Source organism: Simochromis diagramma, unplaced genomic scaffold (assembly GCF_900408965.1).
Source record: "Simochromis diagramma unplaced genomic scaffold, fSimDia1.1 OVJJ01000603.1, whole genome shotgun sequence".
NCBI classification, from domain to species: Eukaryota; Metazoa; Chordata; class Actinopteri; order Cichliformes; family Cichlidae; genus Simochromis; species Simochromis diagramma.
The window spans coordinates 9,092,829-9,112,491 of NW_024387414.1; the positions used below are offsets into that span (position 1 = coordinate 9,092,829).

The 19,663-nt window shown below is 41.9% G+C and overlaps 1 protein-coding gene across 3 annotated transcripts in view; it reads left to right on the forward strand.

Annotated features, from left to right (window-relative positions):
• The window catches only part of fto (FTO alpha-ketoglutarate dependent dioxygenase), a 113,938-nt gene that overhangs the window by 89,585 nt on the left and 4,690 nt on the right, over positions 1–19,663 (forward strand). The window contains exon 9 of one of the 3 annotated variants that reach the window (XM_040011993.1): positions 1,873–17,799. The exons of 1 other annotated variant lie outside the window; for it this stretch is intronic. In XM_040011993.1, coding sequence (XP_039867927.1) covers positions 1,873–2,206 — 334 coding nt within the window. In that variant the 3' untranslated portion in view covers positions 2,207–17,799. Of the gene's footprint in view, positions 1–1,872; positions 17,800–19,663 lie in introns of those variants that run through there. One more of the 3 variants, XM_040011994.1, reaches the window with a different exon arrangement.

Sequence of the window (19,663 nt, forward strand, 5' to 3'; positions counted from 1 at the left end):
TTCAGAGCAGTGGATTCAAGAGAATACTGAAAGCCATTAATCTGTAGTTGCCACATGTGGCCACAGTACCACTGTGTAGCTTAATCACCATCATCTCACTTTAACTCCAGCTGCTGATGACAGCATTAATTTCAGTGGGCGAGAAATCTAACACAACCGTTGCCTAGCTGGTGTCAGGGAGCCTCAGGCCAGAAGGTGCACATCAAGCATCTTCTTCCTCTTTCCACTTCCCCCTCCCTGCCACAAAAACATACACTCCACTCACCCAACAAGTTCTCCACAAATTGCTTTTACCCTCCTCACCCCGCAAGTGTACACATGAACACACAAATACACGTACAAACTTAGGCCTGGGCAGGGTAGTGGGGGTTAGTTTTTCAGCACTCAGGTTATATTTAATCATGGCTGGCGGATGATGAGGCTTTTCTCTTTATGAAAGGTATTAGAGCAGCACTGTGTTTTCACTCAGCTTTACACTCTGCCCCCATGCTTTTCTTCCCCTGACCTGTGTTACCATGTGCCAGGGAAGAATTTGATAAAGTGACACCAGGCTCCCACTATCTCTACCTTTCTCTCCATCTCCCATCTCTGTCTCACATTCTAATAGTTCGTCTGGCAGGTCTGGACTGTCTCTCATCTCATCAGTGGGGTCACACCTCTGGGCTGCCCTTTTCCCTCTTCACCAGCACTTGCCTTGTCATTTATTTTGCTGCTGAAATGGCCAGCAAACCGGCAGGTCTGATTCAATCTCTTACATCCTCAGGCTGATGTACCGGACAGAGTGCGATAGTGCTCGCAGAAATGAAGAGGGGCAGGGTTTAACAGTAGGAACATCAGGCTGTGGTGTCCTGCAACTTTCTGCACTCTGCTCATCCTTTGCTCTTTCCTCACTAACAACAACCTTCAGGGAGTGTTTTCTTGCACCATTCATTGTTAAAACACACACTCCTTGGCCAGGGAATTGCACTCTGACAGAATACTCTAGTATTCAACTTTCCCTTCGCATCCTTGCGTATGTGACTTTCCTCAACCCTAGTTGATCTGTACTACTTCTATTTAAGGGTCCTATTCTCTTTGATCGAACTAAAGTTACAGAGAAAAGTGAGAAGCATTGGGGAAGCTCCAGCAGGAGGGTTTACATACCCTTTCAACACTTTGAGAAGAGGGGATGCTCTACATTCTGCTTCATGTTGCACCCAGAGACTCTCCCCACTTCACTAGCATGCATCAGCAGACACTTGGTCATTAGGTAGATTGACAGTGATTGTCTGGCCTGCAGAGCTGAGGCAGCCTCTGCTCGGCTCAGATGCCTTCTTTGAAATGCACACATATAGATTTTGTGTGAGTGAACAGAATTAACAGAAAATGTTACAAGCTCAGGTAATCGATAAAGTGTGAAAGATGCGGCGGACAGTGTGGAAATCACATTTTGGACAGGTTACTACTTCATAATTGATTTGGCTTTAAGCAGCTACCTTTTTTACTTTAAAGCTGGTGGTTAGTGTCTCAGTGCTCCTTTTTCCCTGCACTAAAACGGCAAAAGGTGAAAGGTATGCTGTAGGATGTGATTTTTATGCCCAAAGAGAGGCGTGATCAGAGTGTGGTGTTCTGTCTTACAGAACTTTGCCAATTGCTCTTTTCTTTTCAGTTTCTTAGATAGGGTGCAGAGACTAGTTTCCTCCTTTGTGTTCTGTGAGAGTTGGGCACGTCAAACTAAACGCTCTAGCATCTTATATCTGTCCTGTTGGATTAAGCTGTTTAGTAGCTGTTTTGACAACTGAGCTTGGACTCAGATTGATTTCTATTTTTCCATTAGTTTATCCCTTTTCCATATCAGTTTTCATGTGAGTTTCTTTCTGTTTGCACATTCAGAAACAAATCTTCAGGAGGTTGGGACTGTCCTCTATTATTCATCGGTGGTAATGATGGAGAGGAGCTGGCAGGATCTGTGGGCTTATTGATCCTGTCCTCTGGTTTCGTGCCTTACCTCCTGTGGGGGTGGAGGAAAGGAGGTGAGCTCAACCCAGATGCACATCTCTTCTCAGGAGCTGAGATCTGGCCAGCCCTATGTTTCTCTTCCCAGGCACTGAGACCTTGGTGCGTCATTTTTGTCTTGAGAGCCCTGTGTTGCTGTGATTTAGAGATACTGAAGTTTTGTCATGTTATCTGTTATTTCGAAAGGTCTGCTTTCTGTTGCTGTTGTTAATGGATTATTAAACATAAAGCGTTTCCCTTTTTTCTATTTGTAAAATATTACGCTTTGATTATGACCCCATAACCCCACAGATAACAGTCATTCAGAAACTGTACAGTTTTTAATGCTCTCGTGAATTGTGTGAGTTTGGGGTATTTTACTGTCTTAATGTGAATTCTTGAATGCATTATATTGGGGCCTTGCAGAGATTTTTGTGTCCTTGTATTCCGCTGTCCGTGTCTATGTATTTCTTCACTAAACCCACTGCCCCAGTATACAATGCAAGCAAGCTAAATTAGGCCAACCTCCTTTTAATACCGTGGAGAGGGGAGAAGCAGCCATTATGAATTATCCTTAATTACAGCCATTTCCTAAACTAATAAAGCTGCTGAATCTTTACTGCAAAGGTTAGTTTACCCAGCATGCATAAAAACCACTTTGTGTGTGTGGGTTCATGTCTGTGTGTGCGCGTATGGGTGCGGGAGAGCTGGATGGCTGGCTGGCAGCACCCATAGTCCCATTAATTTCACGTGGGTTCCCTATCACCAGCCACAGATGCCTATAGACACGTAAATGAGTCTCCAGCGAGTGGCGGGCTGCCTCCGCCAGCCAGCTCGGGCCTAATGGTCTGGAAAGCCAGCTTATGTGACGGAAGGAGATGAGGGCCTTATTTACACTGGCACACATTAGTGGATGGATGCTGATTCACTGATTAACACGTCAGCCTTTCCCGCATCCCCCCCTCTCATGCCTCCCTCAGTTCACCTCTTTCCTCTGTACCTTCAAACCTTTATGCTCATAGTTACACACAATAATCTGACTATACAAAAAAATGACTTGCATAGCCTTTTTTTCTTTTTGTTTTTCTTCTTCTTGAAATTTACTACACCATTCACAAGCTTATACCGGTAGGCATCTAGTACATACGCTAAAATACACACACACACACACAACATTGCCACTCTTGGAAATGCATGGTGGCAGGCTGCTGAGAACAGGGAAGCCATCTGTGAATGATAGCTCCTATGGAAAGATAATGTTTCCCATGCAGCACCGAGTGAGGCGCTGATGGAAGAAGATGACTTTTTGAATGGTTAAGTGGGTAAACGTTAGATCATGGCCACAGTGCTCCCATTTGCCTCACTCACCATCAATCCCTCCCTCTCCCCCTTGCTCTGCCTTTCTCTCTTTTTTCCCCGTCTACTAGATTGTTTATTGAAAAAGCACGAGGAGGCCGCCGATAAGAGAGGCAAGGCTAATGCCGTGATTTGTGTCAGTCACGCCGTACAATTTGTTACAATCGCAACACTTATCACAATATAATATGTTTATTCTGGTCAATTAAGTGGCACAGGAAGGCTCCTGCATTTGAAGTGTCACATGCAAGATGGGACGGGGTGAGGGCGATCAAAGGAAATGGAACTAATCTAATTGTACAGCATCTCAAGCTGCTGCCACCTCCGTAGCCCTTGCCATCGCTGTTCGGCTTATAAACTGATGCATTTTGAAGAAAAGAAGGAGACACAACTACAGGTTTACAGAAACAGAGGTGGCTAGGTGCTGATCTGTATCTAACGTGTTTGTTGAACAGATAAAGGCAGGTGCTGCACATGTATACAATCAAACAAAGCAATCTGTTTTGTTTTGGGGAGGTTTTATATCAATTTTTGGCTTCACATATATGCACTTTCTTAGGTGTCATCAAACGTATTTAGACATTCAGTTCAGCACATACAGAGAGACAATGCTTGAAAAGCAAGATTGTAGTGCTTACCATACATATGCTCCGTAAACACAAGAAAGTGCTTGAACTTAGAGCATTTGCATTCAAACACAATCGTACACATCCCTCAGCAAAGAATAGGACATAGATGACATAAATGCAAAGAGTTAAAGTGCAATAAATACCCAAATAATTGTGCTATTACAAAGGTTTACATTTGCAAACAAATATAGATATATACAAGCACTGTTAATTTAAAATGCAAATACACTCAAAGAATAAATGGTTTATCAGAGGACTTTTTTTCCAGTTATACAACATCATGCACGCACGGTCACACACACAAACACACACACACCTGGACATGTTTTGGCCTAGTCCAACATGGATCCCAAAAGAGTCACAGTATACATAAAAACAGGCCAGGCAGTGAAGGCGGACTGTGTAGCAGACCAGTGCTTCCATCGATCTGAGAGGGTTCATTAGGTAAGTGCTGACATCACAGATTGATGTCTCTTTAAACCAGTGCCTGCTGAGGAGCTGACAAGGAAAATCACCACTATTGACTCCCTTAGTGGTATTTGTGTGTGTGTGTATGCGTGTGCCTTCAACGTATTGTGTGATATGTATACGTGCCAGTAAAATGACCATGTGCGTACTAACATTTGGCACACAGCTGTATCTGTTTGTGCCTGTGTGTGAGTGCACAAGTGTGTTTTCCTAGAAGCCACATTACATATCCTTGTCTTTAATGGGCTCCTTGGGTGTAGGTGTTCACCAGTGTTGCCAGTTATACAACCAGCCATGCAGCTAGGGAGCCTGTCAGCCTGTTTCTGCTTTTACGCCACCATGCATCCATTTGCTATCAGAGTAGGAAAGAGATGGAGTGGAAAATGGAGATAAAGAGGAAAGGAAAGAACGTTGCATGGAGGAGTCATAGAGGGACTGAACAGAATCTCTCCCCATCTATATTTCATCAGCACGTTTAGAAACTCTGTTTGGTAATTATGTTGTGCAAGTTTCTGACTAATTTGCAACCCAGTGAAAACCCTGACATGGGGCAGCTTACATTCCATATGAGAGCTAAATGCTGTTTAGTTCAAATTTAGGAGTTTGGTTTTTAAATTCTTGTCGAGGAACCAAAAAGTTATCTCTATATGTGACCCCAGTTCCCCGAGCCTCTACTTGTCGATTGATTTGAGATGTCGTTTGTATCTGATGCTTTTCTCTAATTAAGATCAGGCTAGAATCGGTGGCATTGTGCGTCTCCACAAACCTATTGATTGGAATGGGGAAGGAGTCGGTGTTTGTGAGGACACAAGTGACAGGAGTGAAACTGCTGGAAACAGCCAGAGCATTAGACACACCAGATCGAGGAGACTGATGGTCCACAGTTTCCCCACTGCTGGTCTTTTTTAGATCACCTCTAGTTCAACTTAAAGTTGTAGTTTTCAAGAAATGTCTGGTGACATGCTGAAGAAGCACAGACAGTAGAATTTTGGTTATGCAACCACAATAGTGAACTTCTACTAATGGAATCATTTTTGACAGCATCAGGCTGATCATCATTTTCAAATTTAATGTTGCATTTACAACACAGAATGATCTGTTAAGTGATTTCTTTTAAGTATCGATCTGCATCTGTTGTGGTACATCAATACTTTGTGGTGAAATGTTAAAGTGGCATTGATGCCTGGATCTCAGTGTCACCTACTCAGCAGTCTTAAGCTCTGATGACGATACAATAAGCATTACCTCCAATAAACACCACGGTACCACATCTTGTAGCTTTAAATGAGCAATTGATTAGTTCCTTTGAAGAATGATGTAATCTCAGTGTTCTCATGTCCATTTAAAATGTGTTTAAGTGATATATAGTTGAGGAGAAACAAAAGAAAGTCACTTTATCTGGCATTAATAGTATCAATACACAACACGATGTCTTGAAGGAAGCAAGAAAAAGTGAAACAACTAGAAAAGTTTTCTTGTACTTTATTTTATCATGAGCTGAGCATAATGCAAAGTGTTAGGATTGAAAAATGTGCAGAACTGAAGGCAAGATTCCCTTCTAGGCCATCACCACCAGAGGCACATCGCTATTGGCTGCCTCCAGGAGATTAAAGAGAATAATTGCCAGCTGATTGGCTGTTTAATATTTCATGGACCTTTGATGCACTGGGTGTTTGTATTACCTTTATCAGCAGGCATAATAATAGGATAGGCTTTGACTCACTTAAGTAAAACAGGCTTTTTCACAGTACAGGAATTGCTACTCTTCTTTTGAGCAAAAATGAACACAATAGACTGTCAGTATATTTTTATGGGCTATACAATATGACATATGATCATTTGAACTGATCAATACTATTGGTATCACAGAAAGATAGATATATATATCTGTCGGCGCATAGGTGTGTGTTTCATATAATTTGTTGATTACACTTTCTAATAAGTACTGAAGATGCAGTGATGGATTTCATCTTACATTGTAACTGCGTATAATATTTATATTTTTCAGTGCTGAATACATAATAAACTGAATAATAATAACCGAATAAAAAATAAACCTCCAGTGTAATTTATGCACAATATATAACGTCTATAACTACTACAACTATAGCAGTTGTGGTACTGCAGTTGAGAGCACACAAGCTGCAACAACAGTAGAACATTTATAGTACTACTACTGTTTATTTCAGGATTGTTCATATTTTCAACAATTTAAAATTTTGGAAATCCTTCTGTCTTAACTCTATACAGTAAAACTACTGTGTTTTACCGGCACTTGCATGAGTATGAGCATATACGAGAGAGTATATGAGCTAGATGTGCTAGCTCCACCCAGATCAGGGACAGCTGCCATTGACGGTCCCATGTTCGTACCTCTGCCTGATGACACTAATCTCTTTCTGTAGGTGACCTACCTCCTCTTTCCAAATCTGTCGGCGCATAGGTGTGTGTATGTGTGTGTTTGTGTTGTGTGATGGTTGCCGCGGATGTCTCCTCTGTGGTTCCGCTTCGGAGGTCCAGGAATGGTGAGCTTCTCATGGTTGTCACTTTGAGGTGTGAGAGCAATCATTTCCTTGGACAACAGTCCCATCCTCATCCCTGCTTCCCGCCTGCTCGGATTAGTTCCTCTTGCTAAGAAAATTTGCATCCAGAATATTTTCTCCTAATTTATTTTTTCACTATATTTCCAGTTTTCTTTTCTTTCTTTTTTTTTTCTTCCATCTGTGTCTCTTTCACTGCCCTTCTCTGTTTCCTTTCTCCTTGTTTTCCCCTGGACGCTGTAGAGCATTTTATTACAGTTGTCAGAAGGAGTAACAATTCTATTGTGGGGTGATTACAACAGGGTGTTTTACCCACAGATCACCAGAGCAATTAAAATCTGTAAATAAGGCTACCCATGATGCCTCAGTCCAAACAATGGGGTCCCATAGGAAGTGTTTGTTTGAAGGAGAACAGTGGAAGTGAGTTTCTCTTCCTTTTACTCTCTCTCTCTGTTTCTCTCCCTCATTAATTAGGATATGCTCCTTCAACCCAACATGACTGTGTCGATGGGCAGCTCTGCACAATCAGTGTGACACATATTTCAGACACAAGATGAAGTTGTTTACTTTTGTGTCAGACCATGCATTGCGCCACTACACTTTTGTTTTGCAGAATGGAAGAGACAATGCAGGCCTAATTGTGCCAGTTACAGCTGTTAGGGAGAGGAAAGAGAAAGACTCGTGCCAGCTACCGTGAAAAGGAAAGTAGGGACTCTCTTGTGCATCTGTGTCTGACACCCGTGCAAACAACACTTACGATAAGGATGTTTTAATGATAACTCTCACAAACTTTTGTTGTATGTTGGTTTTGAGCACTATTTAAGTAATCTGAGAAAATACCAATTGGCAAAAAAAGAATCAGTCTGACTATGACTCTTAAGTTGAAAGTCCCTTAACTCCTGTCATGTCATTTGGCCTGTATTTCTTCCAATCACTTGGCAGTGTATAACAATTGTGCCCTGCCGTAATCAAAGGACAGTTCTGCCAGGTAATGTCATATTATTTCAGTGAACAGTTGCATTAGGAATCAAGCTATCCATCAGCACAGAGGGATACTGTAATTCCAGTTTAGCCTTTAAACCTGGGTTGTTGTTAACTACCTGGTTCACAGCAGTGCATAAAGTGATGCAAGCACTCTAAATTACTTCTTAATGTTTCTTTTCTTTGTAGAGACAAAAGAGCTCTTTGTAGTTTTGTGGGAAGACATGTGGAACATGTCATGTATTTCGTGTCAGGATGTGTGTGTATCGCTTCCGCAACCGCCCCCACCCCACTTCATAAATTACTCACGATTGGAGTTTGGGCAGGTTGGTAAAGGAACCAGATAGATAGAAAGAGGACGACCGTGGGAGTATTGCAGCTCAACACAGCACCATGATGATGCCAGACTCCAGGGGCCTAACCAGAGGCTATATGCCTTATCAAGATCCTGTTTACAGTCAGCCAAAGAAGCTACCAGCCACCCATTTCCATAATGCTGCCTGCGGTCCTCCGCGGAAACTAATTTATCTGTGCCGGAGATGCACCATGATGTTGCCTGTTCTGCACCTCTCTCACTTTGTATTCTGTATGTTGTGTTTCTTTCTTTTGTTTCTATCTGGGGTTTTTTCCCTTTCTCATCTTATCCTCGCTCCTTATTTACTGTTTCTTTTTTTTCTAACTCTTGATGAACTACTTTTTTCTTGCCTTTCTTCCAGCCATAACCCCTTAATTCTGTCTTTTTCTATCTATTTGAATCACTTATTGCTACCCAACACAGTATATATAACACATCAGCTTAATTTTTGATAAGGATGGGCGAAGAATTAAAAGCAAAATCAATAAATAAAAAGAGAGTTGCTGCTTAGAGAGATCCAAGAGTCAGTAATTAAACCCATACAAAATTTAACTGAATGGAACTAAATATATGGCACTGCCCGCTTGTGTATTTGTGATCTTGTTTTTACACTCTTGTTATACCCATCTCTGTGTGAGTCTGCCATCTTCAGCTTTCCTCCTTGTACTTTTTTTTATCATATGTTTGTGCCGATTTTTTTCAGCTTGAGCCACTTGTGTAGTTGCCATGTTCCTGTGCCTGTACATCAGTGAGCATCTGCTCTTTCAACAAGGTCCCTATGGCCTCAAATGTCAGACCAAGCAGCTGCCAGACAAGTGCATTGTGCAGCAGGCTTGTGTTTTGCCTCCTCCCATCCCTCCACTTCATGTTCTGTGATGTTAACTGTGATTGAAAGTAAGTAGGCAGCAGCAACTGGAGGAGGAATGATGAGAAAGGTCTCTGTTTTTAAAGAATTCTGTTCTTGCAGTACTGGACAGCTGTTCTCCGGGGCTTTTGGCCAGGTGGGAGTAGGCGTTATGTTGTGCATTAGGAACAGCTTCCTCTGCCCCCTTGTGTGAAAGACCACTGCAATGGAAAGCCATTTGTAGTTCATCAATGCTGAGGTCCATGTACTATAGATTATCAGGGGACAAACAGCATGTGCACTTGAATCTCATGTGTGCACATGTTTGAATATGGTTCTGTATGCTCTTGTACACAGATTGTTGATTCCCTGCTGTTTATCATAGTATGGCTAGTGCAATAATATGTCACTGGATGCCCGTTTCAGAGTATACATTGTTTTGCGTATTTCTTTGTGTGATCAAGTAGTCACAGGGTGTGAGCACTGATGCGGAAGAGATGGAGGGTGAAGAGACAAGCAGGTACCCCCCTGGAGGGACCTTGGGGGCATCAGGCCAGGGGTAGCCCCTCTAGCTCCCTCACAGCACACTCTGGTTTGCTCTCAGACACTGCTATTGATTTGTCCACTAGATAAGACCACAGGTTAGCTGCTCTACTAAGTATTGCTCTTTTCACCTCCCTTTGGCTGCAAACAAATCCTGGAGACTGGTTCCATTTGATGTTAGCTGATGTTCCTTTAGACTTATTTTTTCTACCAACACTACTTAACCATGGCATAAAGCAGGTATAAGCCATCACAGGGCACTGTGAGACTCACTCTTGCCCCATAAATGACCCAACCCTAAACTAGCATACTTCTCCTGAAGCTATAGGAAGCCATGAGTTCAATTCTGTGGCAGGTCTACAAGCTGTGAGAAAAGGGACTTTAGCTGTCAATCAATCCGCCTTCATTTCAGGATGCCAGAAAGTACAAATTCTGTGTTAATTCAAGCCTAAAGTAGATTAGTCCAAACCGTAAGTTGAAATTGTGCCTGTACTTTGGTATATGTGATCAACATGTGCAGCAAAGTGTAAGGTTTGAACCTGACAGATTTAGATGGGAGCCAAGGCAACTCTTGATCAGCCTAAGACAGTTCATCTCATTGCCAAGTTCTTATGTGATCGGAAGTCAGTCGGCAGCACCTCAGTGCTCACTGACAGATGGATGAATCAAGTCTTCAAAAGGCTTCATCGATGACACATTAACATGAGCCGAGCTTCCTAGAGGACTCTGAATTCTGAGCTGTCACAGGTGGCAGATGAGATAAAGCTACTATGCCGCTCTGCTTGTTTCGTAACATAACCTAACTCATGTTGAGAAAAAAAAGTTGGCACCTGCTTGACATCAATTAAAAAGCAGTTTGAGATGTGAGGGATGGCTGTTGTAGCATGTCTTGTATTTTTAATTAAAACAACCTCCTCTGAGTCATCATCAGCTTTTCATGTGTCCGAAGTCAGAACAGGTGTGAAGGTAAAACAAAGAACAGTGAAGAAAAGGAATACCACAAGGGTGTGGGTGTAACATAACTTCCCACGCATCGTAAGCCAGTATGTCCTTACAAGACATTGCAACATGCTTTATCATTGTTAATCAGAAAACTGCAGTGTAGGACAACAAAATACCAGCTTGTCATATTGTTTGTTTTGCTTTTGCTCTTAGTTACGTGTCATTTATCATGGCAGAGAGCCAGAACTGTTAGTGTGTGGTAAACTGGTTCTCTCTTGGATGAGAAATTGAGGCTGTTACCAGCAATGTCAGTAGCTGAGGGTTGCATGCAAAATTTAACTGAATGGAACAGGCATCATGAAGGATATCAATAATTTTGAATGGTAAATTTTTAGACTACAAGATATTTTCTGGTGCAGTGGCATAGTTAGAAATGTACTGCCTTTGTCACTCCGATGCATTGCAGCAATTTGTCAAGACAACAAAAGCTGCCAAAAGTAACAGCTCAGATGCTGTAGTTCGAACACAATTAAAATAATAAAATAATAATGTGACCAGTAGAACCATAAAGCATTTTACTAACCTTTGATCCAATTTTTACTGGACTCTTATTAAATCAGAATCAGAATATTTTATTAATCCCCGAGGAAATTATGTAACAACTGAAACAGAATGCATGCCGATTGACTCATGCGCACAACAAAACTGTTGCACAAAAGATAATGGAGAAGCACCGAAACTCATAATAGTTTGAATGAAAACTAGAAGCATTTTATACATGACAACCCAAAGTGTCCAAAATTCCAGTACGTCTTAAAAAGCAGCAAAAACAAAACAGAAAACATGGAAGGTATTAAAAAGAAAGAGTTGCATCAGTCACTGATACTAACACTACCTAAAATGTGTAATTAATATGATAATTAAATGCAGTCAAAGGATCATGGCAAGTACTGCTGCTAAAAATCATGCCACCCTGCTCGACCCTTTTGTTTAAAGTGTTATCATATCTACCATCTGCATAGAAATTGATTGATATATTAATCTTCTGTAAAACTGTAGAGATGCTACTTATTGAAATATGGAGAATGCTTTTGACCTGCACTCAAAAAACTCTGTTTTAACCTTCCACTTTATATGAGGCTCTTAGCTACTCATAGCTGCAACTTTTTATCTACTTATCAATAGCACTTACCTGCAACATGAATGGGGAGGACAGGGACTAATTGCAGGGACAAATGTTCCTGACTGTGGGGTTTGTAGTTGTCTGGGCCTAGTCCAGGCCCTGTTTATCTCAACCTCTGTTGGCAGTCATACACACACCACACGCACTATGCTCTGATTTAACCAGAGGCAAAGCCCTCGCAAACCCTCACTCTTTCTCATCAAAGATTCATAAAGGCAAGGTTCTCAATGATTTTCTGTCTCTTCCCGTATTCACAGCTTGTTGTCCTCACCCTCCCTGTCTCCTGCCAGTCAGACAGCGGAAGTCAGACGGAATTACAGCTGAAGTGGCCGCTGGCTCCATGTGCGTGTGTATGTGTGTATACGTGAATGTTGGTTTCTGTAGGTTTATGGCATGTGTGCTTGCACTGGTAGGCGTTAGGTGGAGAAACGGGATAGCACATGGTCACAAAGGCAAGGACACGGATGGACAGTGCCATGTTGATGTTGTACTAAAAATGTTAGTAGCCCCCATGTGGGGAAAAGAGTTAGTCCCCACCCTCTCTTCTCTTCCCCTCATTCACTCCTTCCGCTGTTCTTTGTCTTCCTTTCCAACCCCTGAGCCCTGTGTGCTGTGGCAGCTTCCACACTGGATCTAAAACTAGCTCAATCAGAGCCCCACTCACCATGCCCAGGGCACACCATCTGTAGCCCTCTGAGTCCTTCCGTGTGTGTGTGTGTGTGTGTGTGTGTGTGTGTGTGTGTGTGACTATGTCAGTGTGTATTTACCTCCCTATTTATGTGTGTGTCCATTTGTGCGCAAGCTTAGAAGCATGAGTGTGAGTATGTGTGTCTGCAAACCCAAAGCACCGTGCCTCAGCCTGTTAGTCTTGGTACTTACCAGGCTTAGCCAGATGAGGGCCACTCAGCCTGGATCTAATTCCTTCGACTCTGGCAGCACTTCACTCCTGGCTCTTTTTGCCTCTCAAGTGTGCATCTGTGACCTTGGCTGACATCAGCGAGGGTTAAACTGTGGACTTGGAGATGTGGCCACAGTGATTGAGCTGTAAGCTAGTTTCTGGATCAGAGCTTCCGAACAGCCATCTGGGTGTCTGTGGGGCTCAGAAAGAGGTTATCCCTCTCTTACACCCCACAGCTGACCCTGGATCAGCTGTGACAGCAGAGAATTTAGTATGAAGCATCCTCGCTGGGATAGGTGGTACACAGTGGGGATGTCTGTGGAGTGAAAAAAAATCATTGAGAGGGGAAACTAATAAAGTTGATCTCTGTTACCATGTTAGCCGTAATCCCTGTGCTTTTATTATGAAGTCTGCTCATCACCTTTGATGTCTTTGTGGCAGATAGCCCAACCTGTATTGGCTTCAGCTCTTATTTTTTCTTTGTAACTGCTTGAACAATGAACATCACATGCATATTTCTTTTTTCACACACCAATAAAAGTATGACTAAAGGTTAGGTTCTATGAAACACAGTCCTCAGCTTTGCCAGTGTGGTAGTTATTACACTGTGTACCGATATTGTCAATACAAACAGAATATAATTAAGTACCTGTTAGACCACAAAGCACTTCTTTTTCAACACCCAGAACACATTTCAATGATTGATTCACACCATCATGCATCAACTTATCTACATAGACAGGTACTTGAATAGTGCCACCCAGACACATGCACACCATTGTATTGCACTGTGTGAACCTTTTGCATCCTGTTCTGTGCAGTGCCTCAGGGCCTAGCCTGGCTGGTCTTCCAAACAAATTGCTGGCTGTTCACAACATTTTAAATGCTGAGTCCCTCTAATTACACTATTTACTTAATAGGGTGAAACAAAACTCGTGTTCACGCAGCAGGAGTACCAGGTGATGCAGAAGTTCAAACACCTGGCGAAAAGCACTCCTCTGGCACGGATGCACAGTATACACATGTGCATGCATGAATGCACACACACACTCACATACTGTGATGCAAATACTAGAGGTTTCTTTCATGGTTGGATTAGACACTTTACCAACTTTTGGAATTTTTTTTTTTTTGTTCATACTTTCTTGTTTACTGTGGGAAAAGGCATCTGGAAAAGTGTAGCTCATTAGTTACTGTATACCCAGTCTGACATTTTCGGAATTAGTTCTTCCTCTACTGTAAACAGAGTGAGTAATGCCCATATGGGAATGTGTGCATCATCTCCTACTTTGTGCTACTCCTTTGTTTGTTCATTTTAAAGGTTACACAAAAATGGCAGATATGTTTACCAAATATAAAAAAATCCTGCTTTTAATGCTGTATGCATACAGCATTAAAAACAAGCATTTTGCTGTTTGTTTTTGTAGGAACTTTTCAATGATTGTCACATTATAGCCTATTCCTGGACTAGACTAGTTTATGAGTTTGAAGATTTATGACTGTTTCAGTGGGGCGTGTTTACGATCACTGGTTTGCTGTGCCTATTATGTGATCTCATTATGACAAGCTGTGTCAACATTGATGTGACAGTTTAAATGCAGTTTTAACAAAATGTAATATTTATCCAAATATGTTTCCTGCGCTTGAAAAGTTGCTCGTTTGTTCCCATGCTTTGTTTAAAGAGGATAGCAAAGTCACTTTCTTTTTTTTAAAGAACTGGAATATACCCATTTATGAAACCCAATATCTGTTGTGCAACTGTTTGAAAACTTCTATCTCACAGTTGTGCTTTAAACAAAGACTCCAAAACTTAACAACACATCCCCTAGAGAAAGAAGGATGACTTGTATCTAGGCAATTTAGGTTACAATACACTATAATTAGCTTTGCTAAGTTGACCCTGCCATTGTCACCTGAAGACAGGTGGGAATTGTGCCTAGGCTGAAACAAACTTATCATATGACTGGGGTCAGGTATTGTCCAGTGGCTCAGTTGTATTGCTTTTGAGGCAAGCCTCATTCATCATCAGCTTTATTGCACCATTCAGATGATGCCCACAAGGCACTAACACTTGGCCAAGAGGGAGGGAGCATACTGTGCAGGGTAGGGAGGGATAAGGGTTAAAAATGATTGTTTTACAAGATCACTTTCCGCACAACAAGTTTTCACAGCAATGGTATGCCATTTCTCTGAAAAGCTAAGAGTTACCGCTCCCAATGCCACATTAACCATCTTCCGTATTCCATGACAGCAGATTTATAGCCTTCCAACGCCGAGCTGCGAAAAAGTGCAATTGCTCGCAGGCTTGTAACCTCCTTACCCTCGTCATCAAGTCCCCTTGTTGCTCCATTTTCTCTCCTGGGCTTCATAAATAAACAGCATCATCAAGAAAAACTTTTAGTGTCTTTTCACAACCATCTCTAATTGGTTTTGCATGTATACATAGAAATGTTTCAACCTGGTATTTAGCCACGTGTAACTGATTTTGGTCCATGTGTTCAGCTAGGCCAGCATCCCTGCATAGTGTTAGCTTTGTGGTATTACTAAAAGTGATCAGAATGAACTTTTTTTTCTTTGATTTGCTTTGTATTTTTTACTTTTCTTCCTGTTGAACAATTTTGTATCCTGGTACAAGTAGGCCACAGCTCCTCTCATTCCTCTCTGGACAACCAGTCAACGTGGAGCATGCAAAACAGATATATAACCTTTATTTTCCTGTTGCTGTCTCTCTAGCTCTCTCTCTCTCTCTCTCCACACACACACACACACACACACACACACACACACACACACACACACACACACACACACACACACACACACACACACAGAACTTCACACTTTCTCTCTGTGAAGTTCTCTCACAGACATTGACACACAAATGCACACAGCCTTAAGCGGTGATCTGTCTCTTCAACCCTTGCCGGAAAAGAAACGGCCAGGAGGATCCTCTCTGTTTGTCCTAAAACTCCCTCTTTTTTTTTTTTTTTTTTTATTGGAACCTGTTTGCATTTGAACAATAGTTGTCTCCTCATAAATTTTGCGCCTGTGTTGACATTAGACCACATTCCATCCCATTGCCCGAGGAGGAGAAAGAGCAGGCCAGGGTGTTTGGTAATTTGTTACACTGTTAAGCACCTAATGGACATCCACCTGGTTTTTGAGAGTAGTAGCTGTAGTTCAGGGGCTTGCCTCTGTTGTACCTCAAGACTGCAATAGTATTTTATTGCTGCCAATTATGAAGTCTGTTTAGAGGCTACCTAACTCTGTGTGTGTTTTTGTGTTACATCTGGTTCTCCCTGCTCTAAATGGGGCAGCCAGCCAAACCACATCAAACAATTAGGGTGTGAAGCAGGTACAGACTGTGCAGGTATAACAAAACTTCCCTGTTTCTGTTGTTGACTTCAAGTAACTCTACTAAAAGTACATGGGCCGATGAAAGCTCACGGTCCTGTGTTTCCAACTGGCTGGGGATACCAGTAATGAGCCTTATTTGTTTCATGTGGTTTAATGAACAGTCCAGACTGCAGCTGGCAAGAGGGAGACCTCACAGAGTTTGAGGAAGGTACCCGTGTTCCCTGGCAGAATCATTGTTCCCAGCACCAGCAGAGCCATTGTGGCACGTGAGTGGGTGGGTGTGTTGAAAGGGCCACGCGGCACCCACTTTATCTCTTGCCCCTCCTTCTTGCTCATGCAATTTTGCGTGGTTTCTGCAACCATTAATTAAAGGGGAAAAGAGTGCATCAGATGTTAGTTTTATTAGCCTAGGCTCCTTAGAGGGAATCAAAATGAAAGGAACATATGTCATGCATTTGATGATGCCCCTCCCTCTCCATTTCTCTCCCCACAATTGCCCACCTCACACATTCACAAAGTGTACAGTCAGCAGCTGTCTGCAGACACAATAGCATTTGATTGATCCTGAGGAAACTGTTAAGACGCTGCCCTACCCACGCTTTCTTTCTGGCTGGCTGGCTCACATTTTGCACCACTTTACATTTAACGCTGAATGTGGCAGTGATTGGGATAATAGGATGGTGGTTAGGGATCTAAGGCACTGTTCACGCTCTAATGAGGACAGTCCTCAGAGCACCCAGGACCTTGGAGTCCTGGGTGGTGTATGTTGAGATCTAAAGCCTGACACTTAACAGGTTGGACGTTGTTCTGAAAATTATGCCCCTGTTATACTGGCCTCTACACAACATCATTAACAGAAAATTTCCAAGAAAAAGTTTGTGCACCCTTTGCATTTTCCAGTTAATTACTTGTAACCTTAATCTGATCTTAATCTAAGCAATCTTAATGTAATATGTAAACCACTGTGCCAGTAACTTTTCAAAAGCTACTTTGAGCCACTTGTTACAATAAAGAGATGTGATTGATAATATTAGTTGCAGACATGTCCTTCTCTATACAATACATATGGAAAGTTTTCCACATTTTGTTATATTTCAGGATTTAAGAATCTTTTTGACATGGATTAGTTTTTTATTCATTAGTTTACCAACAGTGTTCCACAATTACATCACAAAAATAAGGTTTTTGTAATATTTTACTAATTTGCTAAAATGAGAGGCTGAAATATCCCCATTTCCATTATTAGTACTTGGATAAAGTACCTTTGGTGGTAGCAGCCTCGAGTCTCCTTGCACATTAAGCTGCAAGCTTAGCAAACCTTTTGTTGGAGGTTTCCACCAATTTTTCTTGAAAGAATTTCTGTAACCAAATTTGATAACATGTTGATTCACAGCCATTCTCAGGTCTCCTCAGAAATATTCCTTTGAGTTCAAGTCCAGTGTTTGGCTTAGACGCCCCAAGACTACTGCAAAGCTTTGTTTATGGAAGACAGTCTTTAGATTTCAACAAGGTTATTCCTGTGGAATAATCGTGTTGTTCATTTTTTCATCCTTGTCTCATTAATAGGTTTACTTAAATCTTGTCAGGATAAGATTCATACCAAAAAAGATTGATGTCAGTGCAAAGACAGCAGTGAAAGAAACCACAAAAAAGGTTAGAACCACTGCATCACAGCTCAGGTTTGTGCAAGATTGCCTTGATCTTCTAGGGAAATGTGCTGACTGCAGATGAAAAAAAAATGATGGATTTTTTTTTTCTTTTTTGTTAGAAAAATGCAGGTACATTCAGATTTTCATTTACCTTTAACAGCCTGTTCCATAACCGATTGCTCAATATGTTTAATAGAAACATGAAAGGTACAACAGCGTGTTATTAGTTTAGTCAGATCTTCTATAATTAGGATTTGGAAGATCACATCACTGCTGATGAGAAATTCTCTTAATTCCAAAGATTTCACAAACTGTCTGTTGCCCTTGCAGCTTGCAAAACACAGCACATGAATAAATACTGTCTGCCCATATCTCTTAGCCATTATACCGTATCAAATCACATACAAAGACAGATGTGCTTAATCACTCATTTCTTACACAATATTGTATATATAGAATGTAGATGGATAATATACTTCTTTCTTCTCACTCCTTGGGACTTGATTGCATGCCTTACCTTCAGGGGCAGGCTGATTTATGAGACACATGCCTGTTTTTTCATGACTTGTTTGATTGCATTCTCAGCTATCGGGCACATAGGCTGCCAAAACCATAAAAATTCACACCTGCACAGAACTCCTAGTCAGATGAACATCAGGCAAAGCATGGGGAAGCAGGTGATCTGAGGTATGCTGTTTCCCTTGATCATAATCGCAATGACATGATTGATTAATGTTCATTGTATCTTTACAAAAGCCTTCTTTTTAGGTCCAGTTTGAACGTTGCGTAGGGCTTGGCACACGCTTTGGTCGTGAATCTCGGTACACCACCCATTCTAATACTGTTCTCTAAGCTTGTGTTTTTCTTTTAGTTGCTAACGATACAAATATGAAAAGTAGGAAAAATATAACTTCAAGTTCTCACAAGTTTTAAAAAGATATCTGCCATTGCCTAATCATGTCCTGAATGCACCGAATCAAACAGCCCAAGCTGTCTATTCCCATGTCATTACAAATGACCTTCTGTAGAAATAATGCAATAAGTGTTGTCTCCTATCTACATTCTCTGGGTACTTTTTCACTTGCCCTGACACAATTGTGCATTTATCAGTGTAATTGCATGAGTCGGAAGCACTGATGTTGTCTATTAGGCGGATTTCCATCCTGTTAAGAGCAGAGGGCCTTTTAATGTATGGCCCTGGTTGAGTGTACTGCTACACAATTACACACTGGCCAGAGATTGAGTGGGCTGATGATGCTGTTGATTGGGATGGTGCTGATGGCAGTGATGATATTGGACCACCCTGCACTCTTCTAACAAGCCTTTCAGAGAGCATCCAAGAGGGAAACAACAAAGTGAAACCGAGGTTAATCATTTTATTTACTCCCTTTTTCTCTCCCTCTCGTCCCCCTACCTCTCCTTCTGCCTTTCCTTTCTTTAACCAAGTGATGGAGCTCGGACCATGGAGCAGGGGGGAGGAAATCGATGGGGAGCGCATTACAGTAAAACGTATTGATTAGGAGACCTGCGAGCAGTGTGTTGGTCGCAGAGATGGTGGAATGATGCAATGCTTAAAGGAATTTATCCTTTGACTTTTACATTAACCTTTTATTGACTGCTTTGCCTGTCCATAATTAACACTCACTTTAGCTAAAGTGGTTAGTTTGAGCGCAAAGGGGGCTCCAGCCCTTATTGCAGCAAGGGCCGTGGCGCTCCCACCCCAGCCGCAGTTCAAGTGCACTGTGCTGCATGGAGGGAAAGGCCTCTGAAGAATTGAGGCGATAGAATGCTAGATACCTTTCACATTAGCATACCATTTTAGCGGGGGCCTGCTAGGCTATAAGGTTTCAGGGCAAATTGAAATGAGTGATTGTATTGCCAATCTCTCTTGACCGAGCGCCAGATGGGATAGTTAGGCCCATATCTGTCTGGGGTTAATCCATT